This window comes from Terrapene carolina, unplaced genomic scaffold (assembly GCF_002925995.2).
Source record: "Terrapene carolina triunguis isolate 2854851 unplaced genomic scaffold, T_m_triunguis-2.0 Scaffold131, whole genome shotgun sequence".
Lineage (NCBI taxonomy): Eukaryota > Metazoa > Chordata > Testudines > Emydidae > Terrapene > Terrapene triunguis.
This window is the reverse complement of record NW_020664482.1, coordinates 16,787,093-16,812,399: the sequence shown is the minus strand read 5'-3', so window position 1 is coordinate 16,812,399 and position 25,307 is coordinate 16,787,093. Positions and strand designations below refer to the sequence as shown.

Sequence of the window (25,307 nt, the reverse complement as noted above, 5' to 3'; positions counted from 1 at the left end):
GTACTCAATTTCTATTTTCCCATATATTCTAAGGGAAAGCCATAAATACAATATGTCCATGTTGAGAATTAGCTAAGGCTAAAGCTATTAATTTCAGCTTCTTTCTACAGTGAGGTTGGCGATACCCATAGGTATCAGCATTTTAGAGGATCTGAAGTGAGGGCCTTGTAAATTCCTTTTTTTTTTTTTTTTTTTTTTTTTTTAATTGAAAGACAAAACTCTACAGAAAGTTGCTACTGATCCAGGACAAAGACTTAATCACTCTTCTTTATTATTGATTTAGTCTAGCAGGGTACTTAGAACTCGTGCCTTGATCCATTAAAGCACATGGTTGAATTTAAGTACACAGGTAGGCTCATTGATTTCAACAGGACTACTCACAAGCTTAAGAGTTTTGCTGGATCGTGGTCAGGGTACTCAAGACCCTTGCATGGTTGAGCCCAATTGGAGCTGAGCCAATAACTTGCAGTCAACAATTTATTCTTTGATGTAGCCTCTTTCTGCTTGCAAAATATCAATCACAACTTTGAATTATTCAACAAACATCTCGTTTTTTCACTCCATAGTTTGATGATGCATCCATGTCAGATACCTGATCTGTGTTTTAGTTGGGACTGCTCCGATAAGTCGCATGGTATTTGACTTTGAATTTCACTTTCTGAAAATATTGGTGTCAGTAAAACTCAAATAACTCCAGTGTTTGTTTTAAAAATTTGAGCAAATATTTGTGGAAAACATTTTTATTTGTCACCCATTCTACTCATTAGGTGCCAGCAGGAGAAGCACCAGGTCTGGTACCAGCTTATTTGTTTGGATGTTGAGGAGAGGGGTGAGGAAAAGCGGGTTCTGCTCTGGATGCACATGACTGAAATACACATGTCTTTTCAGTAGCAGGGTCTATGTACTTGTTTAGCTTTATGCACCGTGCGTAATCTCATTGTTTTCAGTGACAGAACTTCCATTGACTTCAGTAGGGCCAGGATTCCACCCTGATGGGTAATGTTAAGCACAAGCATGTCTTTGCAAGATCAGGGCCACAGTCTGATCTTCTTCCACTCCTATCTCCAGACCTTCTTCCAATCAACCCTTTATTTACCCCCTCTCCTTCCAGCTGCTGCTCAATACAGGCTTCCTGGAAAAGTGTCAACTTCAGATTTCGCCTCTGAGTTGTGTTTACGTAATGAAAGATAACAGGAGGGCAATAAAAAAAAAAAAAGATGGACTGAGGGTGATATATGCCTAGCTTCATTGCTCAGTCATCTAGCGGGTACTTCCCTTTTCTGTGTAGATGTCATCCTTTAGAATGTAAGCTTTTCACAGCAGGGGCTGCATTTTCACTTTTGTCTGGAAGGCACCAAGCATGGCTATGGTCTTAAATGAATACTAGTTGGGGAGACATCACAGTTGTTGTTTTTTTTAAAACAGCGTGCGGTGACATCTCCTTTTGTTAATGTTCAGTTTCCAAACTGTGGTTAATAAAGGCAAACAAGACATTAACTGTTGGTCTGGGGTAATTATTTTTGTTCGAAAGTCATGTTTTCCAGTTCTTCAGATGCTAAGCACCAGCATCTCATTTTACTTGGGTTTTGCAAGTACTCAGCACATCTCCTGCTTAGGCCCAGTATTCTCATCTATTTGTGAAGAATGAAATTGGGAGATTTTCATGTTAACTGCACTATCATACCAGGCCTCATCCAGATGGGAATTGTGTTTTTAGGAAACATAAAATGCGACTCATGAATTCATTAGAAGCCCTTGTGCACAGTAAGGGCTTGATATTTCTGAACCCTTGTTCTCAAAGCTACTAGAGATATCCTCAGTTTAAATAAACATCTAACTACATAACTCTGCTAGGGACTTGTATATCTAAGGTACTTTTACCAAAATAGACTTGATAAGGTAACAAGGCAGAATCAGGGACCTTAAATAATTTGTGTGTGTGTATCATCAGTTTGGGATAACTTTTTGTTTTATATTTATGGTCTGTGCAAGCAAATTCACAAACTATAGCAAGTAGCCTATGAAAAGCTTAAGAAATTTATTAGATGCACAGATAAAGTGCTGTTACAGAGAAACTTGTGTAAATAAATCTATTTTAAAATAAATAAGATACAGTTTAAAAAAAACCACCTTTGACTTCTTGTTTTAACAAAAATCATCAACCTAAGTTTTAAGGTCAAGGTGAAATAGGTCGTAACTATAGCAGTGATCGTGATCTATATCAACGAATTGAGTCTCCTGTTTGTTTTAGGTCTCCCAGAAACAGGAAGGCTGTTCCAAATGTATACATTAGACATAGTTCCTTTTACAGAAACATTTTTGTAATAAAAAGTGTGGTTGCTCAAATACATGTTAAAATATTTAACAAGGAAACAATTTTCTCCTGATCCACTTGATCTTTTAAACAAGATGATGAATTTATTCCTATGATGCAGCCCACAGGAGGGAACAGAAGTAAACATCCTCCCTTAACTCAACGCCATTTTGCTTTTTTTAAAGGACTACACAATTGCATACGAGAGCAAGAATATCCATTTGAGTCATCCCTTTCTTCAAAGGTAGAGCCCAGTGATATACCATATTCTTTACTTTAATATATTGTTTTTGCCTTCATCTCAAAAGGTCCATTTGTCTTCAAATAAGATGCATGCTGGAAGCAGAGATTCCCTTTACGTGTCTGACAATGGGATCTTTGCTGCTCTTTCCACCCAGGGAAGATCTTGTTAAACTGTCACTGTCTGAGTTTTGGGTGCTGCTATGGTTTTGTGCTCTGTTGTCCATAATTTCAGGCACTTGTGGGCTAGAATGGCTGTTTGTCTGAAGTCAATGCAATATGTCCAACACAGAAAAATCACCATAGCTTCCTTCATACACTCAGGATTTCAAATTCTTCTTCCAACTCTAGCAGTTTATCGGTAGATTCAATAAGTTCTGCCAACAAAAATGAAAACAATATTAACAGACATGCCTATTGCTTTTCACTTTGGAAGACATTTTAGGGCAAGATATGCTGGAAATCACATTTAGCCTTTGTAGATAAATCTGGTGTTCAAGTTGCTACCGGTATTAACTAATGGATTAGCTAATCACATTGAGCATAAAAGACACTTAGCAAAGCATAGCTGCTCCACCTGGGATTATTTCTCCTACTGGTAAAGCGAGGAACATATTGCTGCACTATAGTCCACTCAAGTCAATACTGTACCTGCTCCTGACGTTGTCACTTCTGGTTTTGCTGGAGGTATGAAAGGAGGCCAATGCGCTGGATGATTTTGAACTAACTCAAACATCCGAAGACCCCGCTGCTTCAGAATCTCCTGAGGATAAAGCACTTTCTCTTAAAAAAAAGTATCATATTAATGGAAAGTCCAACAACAGATCTACTTGGCTGGTCAGTCAAAACAGTTACAAGAGGCAAATAATAATAATAAATTAATTATGCCCCTATGAAATGGAATCCTGTTATACTTTGTGCAACCCTCATTAAAGGTCATCATTTTACAGATCTACATATAGTGAATTTCTTCAGTCAGAAACATGCATGGAAGGTAGATCTCTCAAGCTCTACCACAGATTGTCAGTCATGTTATAATTAGCTCTGATACACACACAAGCAGATCAAATTAAAAGAATATCCCATTGTTACCTTTTGTACAAGACTACACCAGTTATCAAAGTCTTTTTCTTCTTTACAAAAGAAGCCCTGAAGGGGGGAAAAACAGAGATTTTTCCTCTGCAAGTTACATGCAATATTAGCAAATAAGGCAGAATTAAGCCACTGTTTTGCAGTAGCACATACTAGCATCATGTGTAAGACCCAAAATATGTATCAGACTAAGGACCAGATCCTGAACTGGAGTAAAACGGAGGCCACAGGGAAAAAAAGTTGAAAAAACAAGGAACTGACATGACATTTGCCACTCATCATACTGAATGCTCTGCTCTTTTCCCCCCCTCTCCTGTTCATCGGTTTTATCTATTTAGATTATAAACCCTTTAGGGCAATAACTGTATTATGTTTGTACAGTGCCTAAAGCAAATCTCAATTTGAGGCCTGTAGGCTCCATCAGAATGCAAATAATAATAATTGCAGCTCCCCTGAAGTCAACAGGGCCATGCCAATTTACCACAATTGTCCATCTGGCTGCAAGTTTAACCTGCCACTGGGGATGAACTGCCATATACGTGACACTTCCAAGAGTGGCTGTATTGTGAATATCTGACTCAGTTATATTACTGAATGGACTGGTTGGTTGTGCTTTTTCATGGTTTGAACATTTACATAGTTAAATGTTACTCACTAACAGCAGATACTTTCCCGCTAAAAGTGATATTATTAATAACGTATGTTTACATCACCTTTCATTCGGGAATTCAAAACACTTTACAAACATTGGGCCAATTCTGATCTTACACAGAGGAGGAGAATGAAGAGTAACCGTACTGGTGTCAATAGTACGTGTAACTGGACTGAGATCAGAACTAGGGTCATTAAGAATTGTAATATCCCTGTAAAGTATCCTGGACTGTAACTACTAATAGATTGGTAAACTGAGACATGAAGGAGAGGAAGAACCCAGGAATTCTGATTAAATTCCCTGCTTCAACCACTACACTAAAATGGCTCTGCAAAAAGTGGAGGCTTCTCTATTACCAAACATAATTAGCCACCCCCATTCAAATATCCAGTTTCCTACTGGAGGGAACATTAATCTCAGCAAAATTACTGTATAGTTTATCAATGAGGATAAATTCGGCATATGTGGACACTTTTTTGTAGTCATTCATGATTCTGCTCAGGCAAATGCACAACTACCCTTATCAGTACTTATGTGCAGTTTTGTAATAGAAGTTCATGCTACATTTCTTCCTAACACTTACTAATGCTACGGAGGGATCCAAATTCATGATCTTCATTCGATGTGGGGCCTGCTGACAATGGAAGCTCTGGTCATCAACCAGACCGTTTTCCTCCAAATCTACAAAAATCTGAGTGGTGTGAGGGTCCAAATAGATGAGCTCGTTTCCTGTGCAGGTAAAATATATTTAATCATTTGTAATACCACTGAAGCGGGACTTGGAAGATAGAATTTAGATCATCATCATGATTAAGACTGATTAGACTTTTGCTAGCTATGTGTTCTGAAATTGAGAAATTCAGGAAGAGTGTGGCCCCATATCTGGTATAGCTTACTGTGGTGATTTGTAAGGCTTTTTACTTTGACCCTTATTTTCCTTTATTTCCTAGAGCTAACATAACATTTAAAACTTTTAAAATGTAAATTCTGCCATTCAGCAGGTCACAGGATGACCACAAATATAATCTAGAACTCAGTTAGGCATTCAACATTGTTTCATATTAGACTCACAGAGATTGAAACAATGAGGTCTGAATAAAAATACCACAGATTTTATCGAAAAATGGACTGATAAGTCATAAATAGAGAGCAATTATTCATAACAAGTCAAATGGGGTGAAATTTAAAAAAAGATTAAGTCTAGCACTGAATGTTACTATAACTGACAAAGGAAAGGCAAGTGATAAAATACATTGATGCAAGGCTAGCATTAAAAGACAGCAAGATCTAGTGAAGTTAGAGAAGTGAGCAGAAATCAAACAAATGAGCTTTAATCAGGGAAAATGCTGAGTTATACCACTTGAAAAAAAGTGAAGCAAAAGAATAAAACGTAAGACTACAGATTAGGAAACAATACATGACTACATGCTAGTAACATCTGCCTAATAGATTTGCCAAATACTATTCAACTAGCCTTTCATATCACATGACTCTTGCTGATGTTGTTACTTATTTCTATACCCAACTTCACTCGACCTTTCCTATAAAAGATCATAGTGTATTATTCTGGAGTTATCTAATTATTCGTTTCTCCTACTCTCCTTATCTCTTTCCTTAACTACGTTTCCCAGCAGCTTCAGTTTTACACTTCCTGATGTTTCTTCAGACCAGGCCCAGTTCCTTAGCCCATCAACTTATCTGTAATTATTTTTTTCCTTACCTAAAAATCCTATGAAATAGTAGGCATTATTTGGTTTCCCTCCTAATGCCCCCAAAGACTGTGGCATCTTAAAACATTCCTAGAGATTCAAAAGGGAAAAATGAAATTTTAGTTGTCCTGTATATTGGTATCACAGATATCTAAACTGTTTGTAAATGACATGCAGCATAACAATCATTTCAGGGACAGCGACTTACTTTAAAAGCATCAATATAAATCGGATTGATGTGATTTATCCCCAGTCGTAGAGGTATAATGAGCAAGAGAGGTTTCCAGCCTGAGCAAAACCCTGCTGTGTTCTTGTTTTGACTGAGAGCACTTCTGTGTGAGAGCATGCTGCCACGTGCAGCACTGCTGCTCTGAGGAGGGGACCAACACATTTTCTCTGTGGGAGCAAGGAGGAGAGACTTGTCAATTCACTAAGGACTACATTATAAATGTTCCAAATGAATGGAAAATTAAGATGCTTTTTCAGAGATCTTTCTTCCAAAAGGTCCCAGCTTTTAAGGAGGGTAGTGTGTACGTTGTGGCTGTATAATTACAAGTAATCCTGGTAGGCACAGATTAGGGTGCCAGGTTAACAAGAAGACGTTAGGGCTCAGGGCGATGACTAGGAGATGATAATTTACTAGATGAAGTTATGTTTAACCAAACAACATTTAGCACCGGAAGCTTTCTCGGATAACGATACGTCTTGCTAGAGGAGAGGGTAACAAGGTGATGCGCAGTACTGGGTATCCCAAGAACTGTCTCTCACACATACACACACACCTTATTTCTCAGCTAGGGTAATAATTAAGGCCCAAAATGCATTTTTTTTTTTTAACAACTACATTTTTTAGGGTACTTTGGCAAATAAACTCTAATTTAAGTGAGAGCCAGTGTTTGTAACTTACTGATGTCTTCAATGACCACGGTATTGTCCATAGATACATAAACTGCTAAGGAATTCCATTCATCAAATAAAGCAAGCTTTCTGGAAAACATTAAGGTAGTAATTAGTAAAAAAGTGTATTGTCATTCAGAAGCCAAAAGTGTAGCTTGGCACTCAATGCAATTAGATGGCTCTTGAATAAATATGTAATAATTTCTTATAAAAAACAGCATTCATTGTATTTTTTATTAGTCAAAGTATAATTATGACATAGAAGAGAATGCAGAGATAGCATTAAGGTGAAATAACTTGTGTGAAAAATTTCTTGGCTCATTGCCAATAGCAAAGCAATTGAACCCTACAACCTTGCTACTTTATATTTATTACTATTTGTGTTGCAGTCACACCTAGGAGCCCCAGTCATTGCCCAGGACCCCATTGTGTTAGGCGCTGTGTAACACAGACCAAAGAGACAGTCCCTGCCCCAAAGAGCTTACAACCCACTCGTACATGTGAGTAACTTTATGCCTGAGTAGTTCTACGGAATTCAGTGAGACTACTGACGTGCGTAAGTGTTGGTAGGATCAGGCCATAAATCTGTCAAACTCAGCCCCAGACCAAGTGAAGAAAGAAAAATTGTACAACAAAGTTAAGTCACGGACACTATGCTGAGTCTGCTATACTTTTTTTATGTAGTTCAAAAGAACATTCTTAAATGAATATACTGCCTTACAGCTCTCTGACTATGTAAACCGCTATCTAGGTTTCATTGTTAAACTCTAGTTAAAGCAGCTAAAATTAAATATAACTTGTAGGGCTCTCAAGCAATTAAAAAAATTAATCGTGATTAATTGCTCTATTAAACAATAATAGAATATCATTTATTTAAATATTTTTGGACATTTTCTACATTTTCAAGTATATTGATTTCAGTTACAGCACAGAATACAAAGTGTACAGTGCTCACTTTATATTTATTTTTGATTACAAGTATTTGCATGGTAAAAAAAACAAAAGAAATAGTATTTTTCAATTCACCTAATACAAGAACTGTAGTGCAATCTCTTTATCATGAAAGTTGAACTTACAAATGTAGAATTATGTACAAAAAAACCTGCATTCAAAAATAAAACAATGTAAAATTTTAGAGCCTGCAAGTCCACTCAGTCCTACTTCTTGTTCAGCTAATCTCTCAGACAAACAAGTTTGTTTACATTTGCAGGAGATAATGCTGTCCACTTCTTGTTTACAATGTCACCTGAAAGTGAGAACAGGCTTTCTTGTGGCACTGTTGTAGCCGACGTCGCAAGATATTTACATGCCAGATGCACTAAAGATTCACATGTCCCTTCGTGCTTTAACCACCATTCCAGAAGACATGCGTCCATGCTGATGACAGGTTCTGCTGAATAACAATCCAAAGCATGTTCATTTTCATTATCTGAATCAGATGCCACCAGCAGAAGGTTGATTTTCTTTTTTGGTGGTTCAGGTTCTGTAGTTTCCACATCGGAATGTCACTCTTTTAAGACTTCTGAAAGCATGCTCCACACCTCATCCCTCTCAGATTTTGGAAGGCACTTCAGATTCTTAAACCTTGGGTCGAGGGCTGCAGCTATCTTGAGAAATCTCACATTGGTACCTTCTTTGCATTTTGTCAAATCTGCAGTGAAAGTGTTCTTAAAATGAACAACATGTGCTGGGTCATCATCCTAGACTGCTATAACAGGAAATATATGGCAGAATGTGGGTAAAACAGAGCCAGGGACATACAATTCTGCCCCAAGGAGTTCAGTCAGAAATTTAATGCTTATTTTTTTAATGAGCGTTATCAGCATGGAAGCATGTCCTCTGGAATGGTGGCTGAAGCATGAAGGGGCATATGAATGTTTAGCATATCTGGCACATAAATACCTTGCAATGTCGGCTACAAAAGTGCCATGCACATGCCTGTTCTCACTTTCTGGTGACCGTGTAAATAAGAAGAGGGCAGCATTATCTCTCTAAAATGTTAACAAACTTGTTTCTCTTAGCGATTGGCTGAACAAGAAGTAGGACTGAGTAGACTTGTAGGCTCTGAAGTTTTACATTGTTTTGTTTTTGAGTGCAGTCATGTAACAAACAAAAAAATCTACATTTGTAAGTTGCACTATAGTACTTGTATGAGGTGAATTGAAAAATACTATTTCTTTTGTTTACAAATATTTGCACTGTAAAAATGATAAAGCAAAAATAATATACACTTTGATTTCAATTACAACACAGAATACAATATATATGAAAATGTAGAAAAACATCCAAAATATTTAATAAATTTCAATTGGTATTCTATTATTTAACAATGCAATTAACTGTGATTAATCTTGATTAATTTTTTTAATCGCAATTAATTTTTAGTTAATCACGTGAGTGAACTGCAATTAATCGATAGCCCTAATAATTTGTTTTATCACTCTACACTGTCAGTATAAATAAATAAATAAAATTAACCTACTTATAAACATGATTTTTTTCATATAAAACTTTTGTAGAAGAAATGCATTATTTTTCTTACGTATCTCACGTGTTTGATTTAGGGACAGTCCAACCTATGCCCCTGTCGGACATGGACAAGTCATGTGACTTCTGTGACTCAAATAATCCTTGTATATAATTGAGTAAAAGCAGGACCTCAATTCAGACTACACATGGGTTTAAGCCAACGCCTCCAAACTTTACATTGTTTCAAAATCCAGAACTGGAGGTCATCACTCTTAGACAGCTATGCTGCATCTGAATTGAACTATTCAGGGTAAATACATTCTAAATACGTATGTATGTTTTGCTTACTTTAGCACTTGTGCAACTGTATTTGGTCCAAACCATTCTCCAATCGACTTCCCCTCTCCTACACCCATCTGTGCTGTTTTTATGAGAAACAAAACACACACAAAAGAGCACAAATATCAGGTGACGACATGTATTAAATGGCACATCCTATTAATATTTTGTTGCACACATTCTAAAACTATTGTAAAATATTTACATTGAATCAGATTATTGATATACTATCTATTCTCTTTTTACAACTGCAATGAAGATTAGTTTCCATAATTGAGAAGAAGCCTCTAAACCGCATTCTGACTACTGGCACCCCTCACTACAATCTATGGTGCAAGAGAATCTATGTTGGTAAGCACTAATTTAATATTATTAAAGTCTGGTCCCTAACAGTCACATATTCTATCCAGAGCTAGTTGTTGTTTCTATTGTACATGCTGAATTTAGACCTCAGTATATATTTGGTATGCATTAAATCTTCTATATATATATTTATCCACTTTGTCTCCATAATCCTTCTTTTGTTTTGTGATTATATATTTTAAAATTAATACACTTTAAACACATTAGCAACTTGAGGCATAAAAAGCTGATGATACCTGCCCTTACCCATTTGGTGGATAGAATAACAGCAATCTTTTCTGTCTATGAAGCATCGCAAGATCTTGTGATATTCCTCAGGTTGTTTTTTGTGTCTCTCCCAATGCCAATCTTACAGGGAAAAAGTTATATAGATTAACTGACAAACTCCAAACTCTGTCTAGCATTTCATACTACGCAATCATGAGTGGAGCTTCCCCCCCCCCCCAATTTACACCAGTTTTACTGAGCAAAGTTTGACCCCAGAGGGCAACAACTCTTTAGAGGCAGCATCGGGAGAATATTTAATTTAATAAAGAAAAGAGAAAAGGTCAAGAAGATGCCAAAATAAGTCTCAGCTTCTCTCACTAGGAAGATGTGTGTTGTTCTGTCACAGAAAAGGTGCTGAATTTATTCCCGAATGCAAAAAAAACCCAATAAAATGGAAGAGACTGCTTTTCTAAAATACAACAACATGAACCGAGAATGTTTTCACAAAAATCTTGATAGTCAGAAGGAGACAATAAGAACTTGTCTACACATTTTTTGTACCACTTTACTGTATCAGTTTAGAAACAGATATAGTTAAAAGTGGCACGCAATATAAAATGGACACATATCAGACGTCAAGAATTATAACATTCAAAAACCAGTTGGAGAACACTTCAATCTCCTTGGCCACTCGATTACAGATCTAAAAGTCGCAATATTACAACAGAAAAACTTCAAAAACAGACTCCAACGAGAGACTGCTGAATTGGAATTAATTTGCAAATTGGACACCATTAAATTAGACTTGAACAAAGACTGGGAGTGGATGGGCCATTACAAACATTGAATCTATCTCCCCTTGTAAGTATTCTCACACTTCTTATCAAACTGTCTGTACTGAGCTATCTTGATTATCACTTCAAAAGTTTTTTTCACTTGCTTAATTGGCCTCTCAGAGTTGGTAAGACAACTCCCACATGTTCATGCTCTCTGTATGTGTGTATATATATCTCCTCAATATGTTTCACTCTATATGCATCCAAAGAAGTGGGCTGTAGCCCACGAAAGCTTATGCTCTAATAAATTTGTTAGTCTCTAAGGTGCCACAAGTACTCCTGTTCTTTTTACACAAAGTAAAACTATTTCCCTATGCTTATTCCCCCCACCCTACAGTTCCTCCTCTCTCCTTGTCAATTGCTGGAAATGGGCCATTTTCATTACCACTACAAACAGTTTTTTTTTCTCTCCTGCTGATAAAAGCTCACCTTAACTGATCACTCTCCTTATAGTGTGTATAGTAACACCCATTGTTTCATGTTCTCTGTGTGTGTATATATATCTTCCTACTGTATTTTCCACTACATGCATCCGATGAAGTAGGCTGTAGCCTACGAAAGCTTATGCTCAAATAAATGTGTTAGTTTCTAAGGTGCCACAAGTACTCCTGTTCTTTTTGCAGATACAGACTAACACGGCTGCTACTCTGAAACACTCTTGACTGTGGACTAAGTTACATCAGTATATAGTTGTCCACTGTAGGGTCTGTACCCATTTAACTATATTGGTATAAACTCACATCCCTAACCAAAATAGCTGACTCGATACAAGAGCTCTATGTATATTAGGCCTAAGATTACTCTGGTTGTGATCCTGGAATGCTCATACAGGTGTATGGGTCCACACTTAGTGAATTCTGTTGCAGGATTGGGGCCTTAGGCTGGAGGTAGGGAAGCTATCTGCATATTTGCCTATAATTTGCAGTATTGTTGTAGCCATGTTGGTCCCAGGATATTAGAGAGACATATCTAATGGGTGAGGTGAGGTCATATCTTTTATTGGACCAAGCTATCAAGCTACAGAGAACTCTTCTTTATTTTGCCAATAAAGCAATTAGTACAATTTGAGCACCACATAAACAATGAACACGATGACAGGAAATCAGTCAGGCAGCAGCAGTTTCCACCCAAGCACCAGCTTCATTATTTGTCATGCAAAGCTCTATTAAATAATAAAGATAGGAGTCCCACTTGGTAAATCCTTTGTTCTTATTTTTCTGCTTAACCACCAAAACAATTCACCCCTGCTGGGTCAGGATGAAACACTAACATTTTCCTCTTGTCTGGAGACATCATTTACTAGTAATTTCTGCCAATCATTCTGAAGAGACTTTCACTAGTTACTTTAGCCCTACATCTCTCAGTGGATGTCTATTGTACTGGGCTTTCACACCAACATTAAATGTCACCCAAATAACCACAGAGCCTCCTAACATATTTCACAAAGTAACAGTATGCTCACCCCTTCCTAAATGCCTGCAAATCAGAGCCTGTGCCAGCATCATCTGTCCACATCGCAGCATGCATCCCCAGCCAGTATCGGATGAAGGGCCCGTGCCTCCTATTAACAAGAATTATTACAATTAATATGGGTTCTTGACTGAAATTAGCACCACAAAAATCAAATTGTTGAAATCTAGGTAGTCAAGAAAAGTTCGGCTTTTTAACAAGTGTCCTGTGGATGAAGAGAAACTGAGAAAGAAAGATTTTTATCACCAGTCTGGCTTCTAGATAAGTGTTCAGGATCTGCCAAGCAGATCTGTGTGGAAACCAGTACTGATACAGCTCAATAGAAGCAGAATTCTTTGTTGATGCAAGACAAAAGGCGAAGAAGCAACCATGTAAAGCTGTTTACCAAACTGTGCCAAATTTAAGGATAAAATGTACAAGCCTATATGCAGGACTCTGTACACTGTGCTAAGCCAAACCTAAACTCTGCAGTGAGGTCCTATGAGCACTATGAAACCAAAACAACAGATGGAGGTGTAGGCAGCGGACCTAATGGAATTCAATATGGAAAGAGTAATGCAATCAGTACAGTAACCTCCATATTTTAATATTACATTATAATCTCCCCTCATTTTCAGTTTGCAATATACTAAAAGTATATATGTGTGCCTATATATTAGTAAATGCGCTGTATAAGCTTTGAGGGTTTGAAGCTGGAGGTTTTAGCATTTGGGTAGGAAGCAAATATAGATTTTGGCATCTGGTGAAACACTGGACACAGTTTGGATCTGTGGAGCTATGAACACTGGTTAATATTGAGAATCTATTAAGATTATTAGGAAATGTCACACCTCTCCAAGCTATTGCTTCAAACTGGCTGCAGATTCAGGATGACAATATTTTCTATTTGTTTATGTTTTAAGGCTGTCTTCACAATCATGAAGGCTAGAAAGATAAATCAGTTTAAACTAAATGCTTAGATTCTTAAGCACAGTTCTGCATCAAGAAGTGGATTCTATGGTAAATTCCAAGAGTTTCCTTTATTTGTTTCTATTTAATTTAGTGCTTGAGAAAGATGCTTAATTGGCTGTCCTGGAAATCTATCAACAGAACAGGCAGAGCATGGACAGTGACAATGAAAGCATCTTTGATGCTGTTCCATCAATCTGTCTCAACTCTGTAGTAGAAAGACTACCTCTAGTGGTGAATGGTACTTACTGTCTAGTAAGATTGCCAGTAGTGTTGTCAATTATGCCAATTGTGGTGATTTTTGCAATCGTGGCCGAGACCAGGAAATAACAGGTTTTGGGCCATCTACCTACCTGAGCTAGATTTAAATTGGCAACCTAAAGGTAAAGGCTCTATCCCATTACCAATCCCATAACTTATCCAGTCCAAATGTTTCTTTGGGTGATGATTTGGAAAATAAATTTAATTTAACCAGAAAGTTTAAGTAGGATTTTTTTTATTCCTTTAATGTGAAATCATTTTTAGTGTGTGAACAAACAGGTTAAACATATTTCTTGCACAACAGATCTACTGTGCATTCCCCATTCATTTGAGAAACATTCACAAGTTATTTCCACTGTTCGTATAAACACAAGGACCAAATTTTCTACTGGTGTAAGTGAGCACAACTTTCAGTACTAGGGAATCTGGCCCACTATTTCCTTTTTGTTTTCAGAAGGAGTAAAAGTCATACCTCTAAGTCCTCTAATAATTTAGGAGTTAGTAAGTTCATATACAATAATTTGATTCCTCCCATAATTTTAAATTTCCAACAAGACAATAATACAAGAAAAATTGGGCTGTTCACCCTAAAGCATACCCACCAATTGGTGAAAATTTTTTTCTGTATGTAAACCACAGACGAGCACTTATATCCAACAATAATTTAGATTTGTCTGGAATTAAAAAACAAAGCCATATTAAACTACCAACTCCTGACTGCAAAGATCATTTGGCATTAACGCAACATATAGAATATACAGGAGATGTCTATTTACTTTCAGATACAAAAATAATACATGTATCACTTTAAATATTCAGCACACTTTACACATACAAACTAAACAAAGTCTATTGGGTAAGCGTGCAGTAATTATTAGCCATCAAAGGTTAAGAGAATAGCATTTCTGTTTTGAATAGCTAAGCTAAACTTGAACCAGCTACTGCTATGCAGAACTATCCCCTCTGAACAAAATTATACACAGGACAAGAAACTTGGAGAATTTCTACTAAAAGGGACCAATTTGGGTCTGAAGGAGGAAGGATGAGCCTAAGTGCATAGCCCTTCTTCCTCCACTGAATCCTCTTCTGCATATAAAGGGACAAGACTTGCAGAGAGAAAATAAAGTGAGATGTCCACTTTCCATGGTATCTTCTCCCTCACACTTGCAAGGATTTCACCACCTTAGAGAATGTTAACCCTGAATACTGCAGAGATAGGTGGGAGCATGTCCAAGCAGACCAATGATGCCTGGTCTACACTGGGGGGAGGGGTCGATCTAAGATACGCAACTTCAGCTACGAGAATAGCGTAGCTGAAGTCGACGTATCTTAGATCGAATTAAAATTACTTACTTTGCGTCCTCGCGGCGCTGGATCAATGGCCGCGGCTCCCCCGTCGGCTTTGCTTCCGCCTCTTGAACGGCTGGAGTTCAGCAGTTGACGGGAGAGTGATCAGGGATTGATTTATTGCGTCTACACTACACGTGATAAATCGATTCCTGATAGATCGATCGCTACCCGCCAATCCGGCGGGTAGTGTAGACGTACCCTTAGAGCCTTGCTTCTCATTGGGGAAGGAAGACCACAAAAGTCACAGGAAGATATTGACTAGAGCGCCTACAAACAACAATATCGGGTTTTTGTGAAAAAGCCATGGCACTCTGGAAATACCCTGGGATATGTGCAATTTCACTGCAAATCTCAGGAGATAGACCTTGCTGGTTCCCCCACCCCTCCTTTCCCTAACAGGATAATGTGACAAAAAAATTCCACATATGTGATCTGCTCCCTATCCTAGACAAAGTTTATTGTTCACCATATACTATCTGGCTTCCAACATAACTCAATAGACAAAATAAATAAAGCTGTGACTTGTTATACATAACCAATCACCAGTACGATTGAACAAACTAAATCCTCTAAACTGATAGTTTATCAAGCTCTGTTTATTCCAATTCCTGAGCACAATCTGTCTCATTTTAAAAACTCCGGAGTGACATTCAACTTTGACATTAGAATTACTAAACCACTAAGCTGGCCAAGAAAAGTAAATAACAGTATATTTTTGCAAAAGAATTTTTAAAAAGATTAGGTTGTAGTCAAATTGTGCTAGTTTTGTACCAATCTCATCAAATGTTTATATTGACTCTACAGTATTTCTAATCTCTCCAAGCTTTTTTTTTTTTTTTTTAATTTCCAGGATTCCCTCAAAGGCACTCTACAATTCTTGAGGATCTAACTATTTACTGCCTTTATCCCCTTACTGTTAACCTTGGACTGACTTGTCCTTCCAGCCATTATCAGGATTCTTCAACAGTACCCTAGTGCCCATCAACGCCACTACTGAGTTGACTACCGGATCCAGGAAATGCAACACAAGGTGCTACCCCACACACTCTCCAAGGAACAAAAACCAGCCCTGCCCTCTCATTCCTGTGTGGTAGGGTATTGTGCTATAATTACATTGCAGGGACAGCTTCTAGGGAAAGTGTTTGTTTATTTTTATCAAATTAAAACAGAATATGCATCAGAAAGATAAAGTCAATTTTTACTACTTAATTTTTAAAACACATTAACTTTCAACTGAGAATATCATGCTGTAAGAAATTCATACATCCAGCATAGTGGATTTGTTGTTGTCTGAACCACTGTACAGACTTAATTTTTTGGTCTCCTGATACTGTTAATTGCATTTACTGCTGATTCATTGATTACTGCATTTATTGCTGATTCATTGCATTTACTTTGTATTTTAAAATGCAATTTATCACCAAGGGCACATGGCTTCAATGTATGCTTCTGATTTACAAAGTTACTAAGGATATGACTGATATTTGCTGCATCACCACATCCAGTTTTAAAATGAGCTACAGTAGATACTCAGCTGCCTGCTCCTTTCTTATAGGAGAAACTTGAAAGGGTATTGTCAGGATTTTACTTATTTTGGTGGGAAGATTCTGTGTGAAAAATGTTTTCTCCGTAGCTGATTCTTTAATACCTGTGATATTATCTTTCTTAAAGTCAATTATTTATTCCATGACATTTGATGACTAGAAATAACCCGCCTAATGTGAGACTAATCTGCAGGATAAGCGTGCCCTGTTTGCAGAAACTGTGACGGATGCTGCACTCTCTACTTCCGTAAACCTCCTGCCAGCTAATTTCATATTAGGGTGACAACCACTGTATATAGTTGGTCTACTTTTTAGAAGTGAGTTTATTTTTGCTCTCAGATTTATGTAGTGATAATGTTATGAACACTGAGGAAATATTGTGGCATATAAACTATGAAAGTTATAGCTGGATTTTCATTATAAACATACCTGTCTTAAGGTGGTATTGCCTTCCCAAGATCCACACTGACCCATCTGTTTCTGGAAATTCTTCTAGGTATTCCGATAAGACAGTGGTCTGGTTTTCATACTTGGATAAAACTGAACAGGAACACAGAAAGTTCAAACTCCATTTTGCTCCCTTTGTTCTTTTTGGAGCACTTTGCATTCTTATACTGCAAGTGCAACTAGCTCCAACCAGTGATCTAGTCCAGGGTTTTGGGGTTTTCTGACCAATACTTCATTCTGGCAGCAGCATTTACCCCGTTTTCCCTCAGCAATATGCACTGCCATTAAAATGGACAGTGTTCATTGCAATTTTGTATTTTAACTCTCCAGAAGCTCTGGGAGACACTATAGCTGGGACCTGGACCCTAGAGCCCAGGGAGGAAATCCTGGTGCTATAGAAGCATATGGCAGTTTTTGCCACTGACTTCAATGAGGTTAGGCTTTCACCCACAGTCTAGGTAAACAATTTATGTCCCAGTCCTGCACTAAACACAGTTAACTTTAAGCACATGAACCGTTCCACTCATTTCAATGTCACTACTCTTTCTTAAAATTAAGCACATGCCAAGTGTAAGTGGGACTGGGGCCTTAGTCTACTAACTGGAGATTTTGGATCTCCTGTTCAGAAAAAAATACTATTATTCACCATAAAACCTATTTACTTTAAGATGAATAAATAAAACACTTATATTGATTCATTCTATTATGGAAGTTCATTTGATTATGATTTTTGGTGGGAGTTTATGGAAATGAAGGAATAACTCTTCAGCTGTAAAACTAAGCAATTGTTTTTATTTGCTTTGATTATTTTTTCTTTCAAATGACATTTAAGAAATACACAATGAACTGATGTTTAAATATTAAATCATAAATATACATGCTAAATATGTTCAAGTTGCATGTAATATTAATATTACTAAAGATTTATAGGCTCCACTCAGGATTACCCATTTTTCTAGGCACTGTACAAACACAGAAAAAGATACAGTCCTGGTCCCAATGAGTTAACAATCTATGACCCAATCTTGAAAACACTTTTGCATGCAAGTAATCACAATGAATTCAACAGGACTCCTCACGTGTGTAAAGTTAATCGTGTGTCTTTCTTTCCTAAATGTCATTAATAGCAACTATACACAGCCACTACTCTTGCTGTAAAATAGTTAAATGTGATTACACAATAGACTACAAAATACACTGGCTTAGAACAAAATGTCTACAGAAAAGATAAAGTTGACATTCTGGCCAACATTTTAGAATACTTAGTCCCATTTTAACTATTAGATAAATTAGGTCCAAAATGTAGGCTCTTTGTTGAAGAAAAAAGATTTTACCACAACTAATAACATTTTTCATGACATTTTTAAAATGTCAAACAAAAGTTTTATACTATTTAAACATTTCTTAAAGTATTGAAATGTAAACATGGCACCATTTGTGTACGTGCCTGAAAATCAGAAGTCAAAACTGACTATACTCAGAAAGTGAAACTGACCAAGCTTTACTGTCCAAGGTAAGCAGAATGCAAAATTAAACAGAATAAAGAATAAAAAATATTGACTTTTTAAATTGATTTAAAAAATATTAGGTAAAAAACATACTTAAGGAAACATGCAGTTTTAAAAATATTATACTTTAGAATACCCTAGAGAGTTTCACACAAACCCTCCTCAGATTAGGGTATATTAACCAGAAAATTAGCATTCAGACATCATGTATATTTTTCTATTCAACTTGAATAAATGATTGCTAGTTACTGTAAAACAGTGAACTTTAACTATAAGTAGTGTGTGTTTGTGTGGGTGTGTACGTGTATATATATATATATATACACACACACACCTAGACCTGCTTCTACTGGAGCCAATGGGAAAAATCCAGGGCCATAAGGAAGGATTCACTTAATACCAAGACATTTACATGCATAATCAAAATGATTTCTGATATCATAATCTAGTGAATGCATATTGTGTTGACACATTTTATTTATTCCATCCAGTTGGCAGTCACAACTATCAAAGGATCAGCTTCATGGCTGCAGAGAAGTTGATGACAGCACTATGCTAAAAAGCTTGAAGTAAATATCCATGCAACAGTAGAGCAGACTTTAACATTACAAATCTGGGCCTAGATGCTGCAATTTACTGAGTGTAGTGACAGGACTTAGGTGAATTACATACTTTGAATACTTCTAAATTTACCCAATAAACATATCTAAATATGACAACTGTACAAGTGGATTTACTCAGCTCTATTTTTTGTCCTAAGACTTATATTAAGTGGACACCAACACCTAGTTTAGGCTCCATATTTAGGTTCTGTAAAGAGTTTCACAAAAATTTAATAATGTACTGCGTAGCATTTTAATGTTAAAGCTGTTGTTAAAAGTTTTTAATTTAACCATTCTACTGTAAGATTTCCAGCAAAGAACATCAGAAAGGCAAAGGTGAAACTGACAAATGTGTTTTCACTGGTCAGCTGACTGAAGTGCAAAAAGTAAACAGCATGGATGGAAACAAAATCAACTCTGCACTTTTTAAAAATAATCTAAAGATGATCTTAGTAACCGATCTAAGGAAACTCCGTGGTGTTTTTAATCAACGTTATTTTCACCTGGCTGGACAACCAAGTTTGTGAGCTGAGTCAAGATACAGTGAAACGTGTTAACCACAGCCACCTGGCCAAGAGCTAATCAGATTTCAGCCCCATGCGAGTTCCCCACTACCGCTGGTTCTGGAGGTCCCGGCCTGAGGCTCCCGGAAGTGTCCCTATGGCAGGAGTGACAGTGACACTTCGCAACGAGCTTGTGTCACCTCAGGGTGTAACAGCGCCGGACCCGCGCGGAACAGCGGCGGCTGCTGCCATCTTCCTCTAGCGCAGCCCCCGCCCGCGGCACAGCGGGCCTGACACTGCCCCCCGCCCAGCCGTGCCGCCGTGCGGGGCAGCCCAGCCGAGGTCCCGGCTCAGCCGTGGGCGCCGGGCTCGAAAGCCAGCTCGGGCTCGGAGCTCGGCGGGCGCAGGATCGGGGCCCGGAGCTGCCCTACCCGTCCCAGCGCCACGTCACCCCCGGGCTGTCGCCGTATGCGGCACCCGCCACACGCCCGGGCCTGGGGCTCCCGCCCGCGACCCCCGCCCTGGGCCCGGATCTGAACCGCCCGCTACGCCCGGCCCGCGCCCTAGGCCGGGCCCCCTCCCCATTCTCCCGCTGTCCCGCCCGCCCCTCACTGCTCCCCTCCCTCCGCAGCGCCCCTTCCGCCGCCCGGCGAATCCCGCCGCGTTCCCCCTGCCCCCCGTCTCCCCTCACCGGACTCCATCCTCCCGCTGTCACCATCCTCCTCGCCTCCCAGCGGACACACAACACGGCGGCGGCCGCGGAGCACGCTGGGAGTTGTAGTTCTGCGGTGAGGGGGACGCTCAGCCCCGCTGCCTTCCGGGCTGGCTGCTTCTCTGATTGGCTGCCGGGGGGGGGAGGGGTTGTTGTGCTCCGCGCCCTTTCCTGAGGGGGCGGGCAGAGAGTCTGCGAGGCGGCGGCATGGACGGCCCCGTGTCCAGTTTGGAGGTCTGTAACCTGGCCTACACGGGGCAGCTGGAGTTGCTGCAGGCCCGGCTGAGGGAGGACCGCAGCCTGGCCACCCGCAGCGACCAGGTCAGGCGGAGCGAGGTGTCGGAGGCTCGGGGGGCCGCAGGGGCTCTCAGCTGGGCCGGTCACGGGGTGGTGTAGTGTAGGGAGGCGGGGGCCAGGGCTTGGGAGGCCTGGGCTGGGGGGAGGGGAGCAGGGCCAGAGTGCTGTAAGGAGGGTGAGGGAGCGGGGCCAGTGGGGCTCGCAGTGGGGTTAGAGCTGGGGAGCTGGGCTGTAGGGGGTGGGAGGAGCTGGGCTGCTTGGGGTATCCGGGGGGGGGGGGGCAGTCTTGGGGTCCTGTCAGTCTGTCTCAGCTGGAGACCTGAGGCCCTGCTCTCTCCCGCGTATCTTCCCCGCTGCCTGCCCTGCCATCTCCCCGCGGGGCCCTGTGCTAGGAGCCCAGCTGACCCATGCCGCGTGTGTTCCTGTTTGCAGGATCACCGAACCGCGCTGCACTGGGCGTGCTCAGCGGGACACACGGACATCGTGCATTTCTTGCTAGGCCTGGGCGTGCCTGTCGATGACAAGGACGACGTAAGTTGTGTACATTCCTAGAAACCTCCTTCTGCGCTCTCAGGAGCGTGTTCTGTGCAGTTTTGGGCTCGATGGGCTGATTTTTTTTTTTTTAGGAATCAAGAAGGAAGTGAGTAGAACTGGCCAGATCCCAAGGCTCATGCCTTTGTTACAGCTGGTATCATATCGATTGGGTTTGGTAAAATACATGCTCTCAGTGCTTAGCCCTGAGTCTTGCATCGATTTTAAAAATGAGCCACGTGGTGATTGCGGAAGGTTCCACGAGGAGACTGGCCCCCTATGGATTTGGCAGCAAACTCATTTCCATGGATAGTGATTATAGATTACTACAAATACTGGACTACTTGTTATGTAACTAAAATCTTATTCTATTCTGCATAGGTTTGTATGATGCCCTCATCACTGTAATATCTGAGTGCCTTCCAATAGTGTATTAACTGACATGAATAACATCTGTCACAAATGGTTTGGTCTGCCTCTCTCATCTGCTTTATGGAAAGAGACCTGTTTACGTAGTGTAGCGTGTGGTTTTTCAGAGTTCTTAGTAGAACGTACATGGTGCTATGTATGTGTTGGACAAGGTAGGCTGAAGAAGTGTAACTTCTCCAACAGATGGTGCTGGTGTTTGTGATGGTCCTAAGTTCTTGTGAGAGTTCACTTCACGGTCTCGGACCAGCCCCCAAAGAAGCTCTGTCTGCTGCATAGGAGAGCATTATCCTTATGGTAGAAAGTGCCTGAGGAGCAGAATTGTCTACCATTGTCTTTATCCTGGAGTTTTAGGGGATCTTTTAGATATACTGGGCCCAGGCCTTTGAGCACCTTGAAGGTAAGGACTGAGATCTTGAACTTTGACTCAATATTCTACAGGAAGCCATTGTAGAGAGCAGAGGATAGGCTTGATGTGCTCAAGGTAGCCTATGTTGCTGAGGGGAATGCCGTTTTCCTTTTAGTTGGTGGACAAATCGGAGTAATAATGTCTATTACGAACAGTACTGCAAGAACAATAATCTTTTTAAATAAGGGGAAGTTGTCAAGTTCTCTTCAGTGTTCTACTGTCTACCTAAAATAACCTTGCAGGCCTTCAAAAAGTTTCTTTCTGCCACTCTTACTCGGACTAGTACCTTACTCTACAGTGGGCTTTTTCCTTGCAATTGTAGGGTTTAAACTATTTTTTTCCTGCCTCTCTAGGCTAGCTGGACTCCTCTCCATATTGCAGCTTCAGCAGGCCATGATGAAATTGTGAAAGCTCTGATTGGAAAAGATGCTCAAGTGAATGATGTTAATCAAAATGGCTGCACACCTCTGCATTATGCAGCCTCCAGAAATAGACAAGAGGTATGGTTTCATATGTTATCAGGTCTTGCTCTTTTTTTGTATTGTCATTAAAGTGGTCATTTAGGTGAATTTTTTTTCCCCATTTCCCTGCATGCTTAGATTGCAGTTATGCTGTTAGAGAAAGGAGCTGATCCTGATGCAACAGACCACTATGAATCCACTCCATTACACAGAGCAGCAGCCAAAGGAAACCTAAAAATGATACAGATCCTGCTGCAGTACAAAGCGTCTGTGAATATACAGGACTCTGAAGGGAACACACCTCTGTAAGTGACGTTACATTTCTGTTCTTTTTTTAATCTCTCTCAACTGAAAACTCCATTACTTACATGCGAGTATATTCAAACTCTCAGTTCCTTCAGAAAACTTCAGAGAAGTGTAACAAGATGTTTCACTCATTTCCAGTCACCATGTTTTAACATTTTTTTCCTTCAAATACATACTACAGACTTTTCTATGTTTCCAGGTGAAGCATAAAACTTAGTTACAGTAACCAATCACTTAATAATTCAACTCTACTGCCCCTAGAGGGTAGACCAGTGGTTCTCAACTTATTATGTGGCCCACAATGTATGACCTGGACTATAATATATGGAGATATACCTATCTCAGAACTGGAAGGGACCCTGAAAGGTCATCAAGTCCAGCCCCCTGCCTTCACTAGCAGGACCAAGTACTGATTTTGCCCCAGATCCCTAAGTGGCCCCCTCAAGGATTGAACTCACAACCCTGGGTTTAGCAGGCCAATGCTCAAACCACTGAGCTGCAGGGGCTGGGTGGCAGGGCAGGGGCAGCCCGGGCCCCAATCCTAGACCCCAGAGCTTGCAGGGCAGCACTTGCCCCAAGGTTTAAGAATCTGAAGTCTAAATCTAAAACTGCAATTAATCATGATTAATTTTTTTGAGTTAATTGCGTGAGTTAACTGTGATTAATTGACAGCCCTACTATTAAGCAAACAAGCAGAAGTTAAATGCAGTTGGTCCAGTATTTGAAATGCATGTATCTAGGGCACTATCCATACGTAAACTCTTATGGTAAAATTTAAGTTAATGGCAAAACTCCTATTTGACTAAAATGGGGGTGAGGATTTCACTTCTAGTGTTTAAGGAATAATTGCATTCTGTTTGCTATTGTTGTGCAATAACGTCAGATTATATTTTTAAAAATCTTATGCCAATTGACCAATGACAGATAAAAGTGGTATAGTTGCTAATGTGGATTTTTTCCATTTTTCATGAGGGATTTTTTGACCAAACGCAGTCGTGTGTGTGTGTGTGTGTGTGTGTGTGTTGCGTACTGGAGCTTATTTGACTTCCCAAAGCTGGCTACCTCAGCGGGGCTACAATCTAGTGTTGAAATGAAGAGACATGAAAAGACAGCAGCCTTGGGAAATACTAAAACTGTCTAATGGCAGTGGAATGACTGGGAACAGGCTTTGAAGTCTATGTTCAGGGTTGGAATTATGTGTGCTCTTTCCCCATATTCCTTTACCTCTTACCTCCTACCCCTGTGAAACATCCATGACACTTCAATTGTGGCTATATATAAACTCCTCAGTGACTGGCACTCTAAACTTGGTAGAGTTGGCAGTGATCATGGGTTTCTTGTTCTTGTTACAGCCATTTAGCCTGTGCTGAAGAGAGAGTGGATGAGGCAAAGCTGTTGGTGTCCCATGGTGCAAGTATTTACATTGAGAATAAAGAAGAAAAGACCCCACTGAAAGTGTCAAAAGTTGGCCTGGGAACTGTACTTAAAAGATTGGTGGAAGACTAGCAGTGTTGGTTGAGTTATGACTTGAATTCCATTCCTGATGCACCCATTTAAGACTATTATCTTAATATTTTGATAGCTTAAATGTTGTTATAATGTGCATATATAATGTATGTAGTGGTATATATCAGTACCCTTCAATTTTACCACCAAATGCACTTCTTCTAATTGCCTGTTAATTAAACCAGTCAGCACTTTTAAAGTATTTTTAGTATCCTGCAGTTTTGTTTCATGTAAAATTATTGTTACTCTTATAAATTGGAATTGGAAGAAACCTGTTAGGTTCTATTTTCTATTTTACAGGGCCTAGTGTGGGATTGTTTCTTTATAGTATATTGTGTTCAGTCCTGTTGCTTGAGCCATTTAAAATTAGGTTTGCTTTGGAAGCCCGTTCCACAGTCTGTTACTTTTTGTTACAGCTGGCCAGAAAATGGAATTGAAGTTCTGTGAAAAACTTCCATAACAAGAATATTTTAGGTGTTTCCAAAACGAAATATGCTTCTTGGAATCCCCGGCTGCCTACCCAGATGAGTTACCGAGGAGCTGGGGATCCCAGGACATATAGGCTGCTAGCTTCTCAGCAGCCCACCTGATGGGGATCCCAGGAAGCTTATTTTGGGAGCTCCAGAAGCCAAAATTCAAAGTCAGTTTGCCTGGCAGGCTGCTGTGGAGCTGGGGCGTCAGAAAACACAGTCCTCAAAAAAACCATTCCATTGGAAAATTTCCAATCAGTTCTGCATCTTGTAAAGGAACTGGCATTTTTTCCTTTTTTCTTCTTCTTGGTATTCATATTACATATTTGTTTTTTTCAGTTTAATCCAATTCTTATTTCACTTCAGACCTCTCTAAACTATTCCTCTCCCTCCTTGTTATCTAAACTACTGTTCAACTACTTCTAGAGGTTAATTCTA

At 39.5% G+C, this 25,307-nt stretch overlaps 2 protein-coding genes across 3 annotated transcripts; one reads left to right on the top strand and one right to left on the bottom strand.

Annotated features, from left to right (window-relative positions):
* Positions 1-708: 708 nt before the first annotated feature.
* On the bottom strand, positions 709-20,508 carry ATG4A (autophagy related 4A cysteine peptidase). 2 transcript variants are annotated; one of them, XM_026652933.2, is made up of 13 exons: positions 20,443-20,508; positions 17,121-17,231; positions 14,400-14,471; positions 12,581-12,679; positions 10,322-10,423; positions 9,722-9,794; positions 6,915-6,994; positions 6,216-6,403; positions 6,019-6,097; positions 4,882-5,027; positions 3,647-3,703; positions 3,206-3,317; positions 709-2,931 (listed from the first exon to the last, which is right to left on the bottom strand). In XM_026652933.2, the coding sequence occupies exons 1-13, from the start codon at positions 20,450-20,452 to the stop codon at positions 2,867-2,869; spliced, it is 1,194 nt and encodes a 397-aa protein (XP_026508718.1). In that variant the 5' UTR covers positions 20,453-20,508; the 3' UTR covers positions 709-2,866. The 2 variants fall into 2 exon arrangements, with proteins under 2 accessions (XP_026508718.1, XP_029767696.1); XM_029911836.1 differs by having other exon boundaries at positions 3,206-3,314.
* A 141-nt stretch (positions 20,509-20,649) lies between these two features.
* PSMD10 (proteasome 26S subunit, non-ATPase 10) lies at positions 20,650-25,101 on the top strand. Its single transcript, XM_026652974.1, has 5 exons — positions 20,650-20,784; positions 21,193-21,291; positions 22,480-22,626; positions 22,726-22,892; positions 24,246-25,101. The coding sequence occupies exons 1-5, from the start codon at positions 20,671-20,673 to the stop codon at positions 24,397-24,399; spliced, it is 681 nt and encodes a 226-aa protein (XP_026508759.1). The 5' UTR covers positions 20,650-20,670; the 3' UTR covers positions 24,400-25,101.
* The last annotated feature ends 206 nt before the right edge of the window (positions 25,102-25,307 follow it).